The sequence below is a fragment of the Benincasa hispida genome, chromosome 8 (genome assembly GCF_027475165.1).
Source record: "Benincasa hispida cultivar pf3 chromosome 8, pf3_genome.v1.1, whole genome shotgun sequence".
In the NCBI taxonomy this organism is placed as follows: Eukaryota; Viridiplantae; Streptophyta; class Magnoliopsida; order Cucurbitales; family Cucurbitaceae; genus Benincasa; species Benincasa hispida.
Window position 1 is genome coordinate 30,395,104 of NC_143485.1, and position 1,607 is coordinate 30,396,710.

Sequence of the window (1,607 nt, forward strand, 5' to 3'; positions counted from 1 at the left end):
CAGTCTACTGAAGCACAATACTTAGAAAATCTATCCTCAGGATAGCATCAAATTCCAACAGTTCTAAGGGAAGTAAATCAACATAGAAGTGTTGACCATTTATCAGTACCTCACACTGATTATAACATCTATCTACCATTATCACATCTTCCAAAGGGGTAGAGATAAATAACTCTTCAGGCATAGGTTCAACCAGCCTATCTATACTAGGTTCATACATGCTAGATATAAATGAATGAGTGGCACCAGGATGAAATAGAACATAAGCAGACTATCCACATAATATAACATTACCGGTCACAACATCTGGAGACTTCGCTACCTCCTGATGTGTCACGGCATACACTCGCCCCTGTCGTTAGGGTCGACCTAGACATTCTTCTGCTTGGCACCACTTAACCCTTCGCCTCGATTTCCAACACTCTTTGGTTGGTTAACTGTCTGGGAGATTGGCTGTTGTGCTGTTGGGACGTCCCTGTTCACCTGGGGATAGTTCCTCTTGAAATGCCTTGTTTGTTCTCATTGGAAACATACACATCTGCCACTATAGCTTGCCCCAAAATGCCTCTTGCCACAACTAGAGCACGTCGGTCTCTTGTCTGTGCTGGCTACCGACTCACCAGCTTGTGGCATCTCTAATCAACTAGCTGCATTAGCCGAGGGTCTCGTTTTCCTTTTCTTGGATCCCTGCCAATTGGTTCCTCTAAATTGGCTTCCACTAGTCTGAGTTGCAACTAGAGGTCGGGGTCCCCTGTCTTTAGGTCCTACTGCTACCTCACTGCCTCTTGGCAACTACTCATCATCTGCCAAACTCCGCTCAACTTGTGTTGCTATTTCTACTAACTGGTTAAAATCTAGCCAATTAGTCGTAGACGTCACCGGAGTTCTAATTTCCTTGCTCAAACCTTGTTCAAATTTCTTGCATCTATCTCTTTCCTCAGCAATAATCGGCAGAGCATACTGTGATAACTCTGTAAATTTCTGCTCATATTCTGACACTGACATCATTCCCTGTGTTAATCTGAGGATTTCATCCCTTTTTGCATCCCGAAACGAGTTGGGGTAATACTTGTCTTCAAAGGCCTTCCTGAACTCAGGCCATAACATCGCATCTGTGCTGGCTCGTCTGGCAGATATCACTTTCCACCATCTCTCTTCTTCTTTCCGTAGTAGAAAGGTGGCTAGCCCTACTTTCCTGCCCTCTGGACAACACATAACATTGAAACATTTTTCAACTACATCCAGCCATAACTTAGCTTCAGTCGGATCTGCTGTTCCTTCAAATGTCACTGCCCTTAGGGCTTTAAACCTCTCAATACCATAATTCTTCTCTGGGTCGGCTCGTGCAGAGCCCATACTGGCTACTAATCTCTGCACTATCCTATCAAAAACTACATTTTCTAGCTGAGAATCTGCTCTTGCCTAGGGAGTACTAGACTCTCCCTCATACACCGTTTCCTAACCCACTGGATCATTCACCTTCTTTCTCCCACCCGGTGGGTTCTTTCTAACCTCCGGGCCCCTATTGGTAGGGTCAGTATTCCTGCCACCTGTCTGCTTACTCGGTCTACCACGTTGCCTTGACATTTCACCTAATACAATGTACA

The 1,607-nt window shown here is 45.0% G+C and overlaps 1 protein-coding gene across 1 annotated transcript; it reads right to left on the reverse strand.

Moving 5' to 3' along the window:
* Nucleotides 1-792: 792 nt before the first annotated feature.
* On the reverse strand, nucleotides 793-1,356 carry LOC120084006 (uncharacterized). The gene has a single exon (XM_039039911.1). The coding sequence runs from the start codon at nucleotides 1,354-1,356 to the stop codon at nucleotides 793-795; it is 564 nt and encodes a 187-aa protein (XP_038895839.1).
* Between the last annotated feature and the right edge of the window lie 251 nt (nucleotides 1,357-1,607).

Excerpts from the sequence above, each read along its gene's own strand:
- LOC120084006 (XM_039039911.1), bottom strand. The coding sequence starts at position 1,356 with ATGGGCTCTGCACGAGCCGACCCAGAGAAGAATTATGGTATTGAGAGG.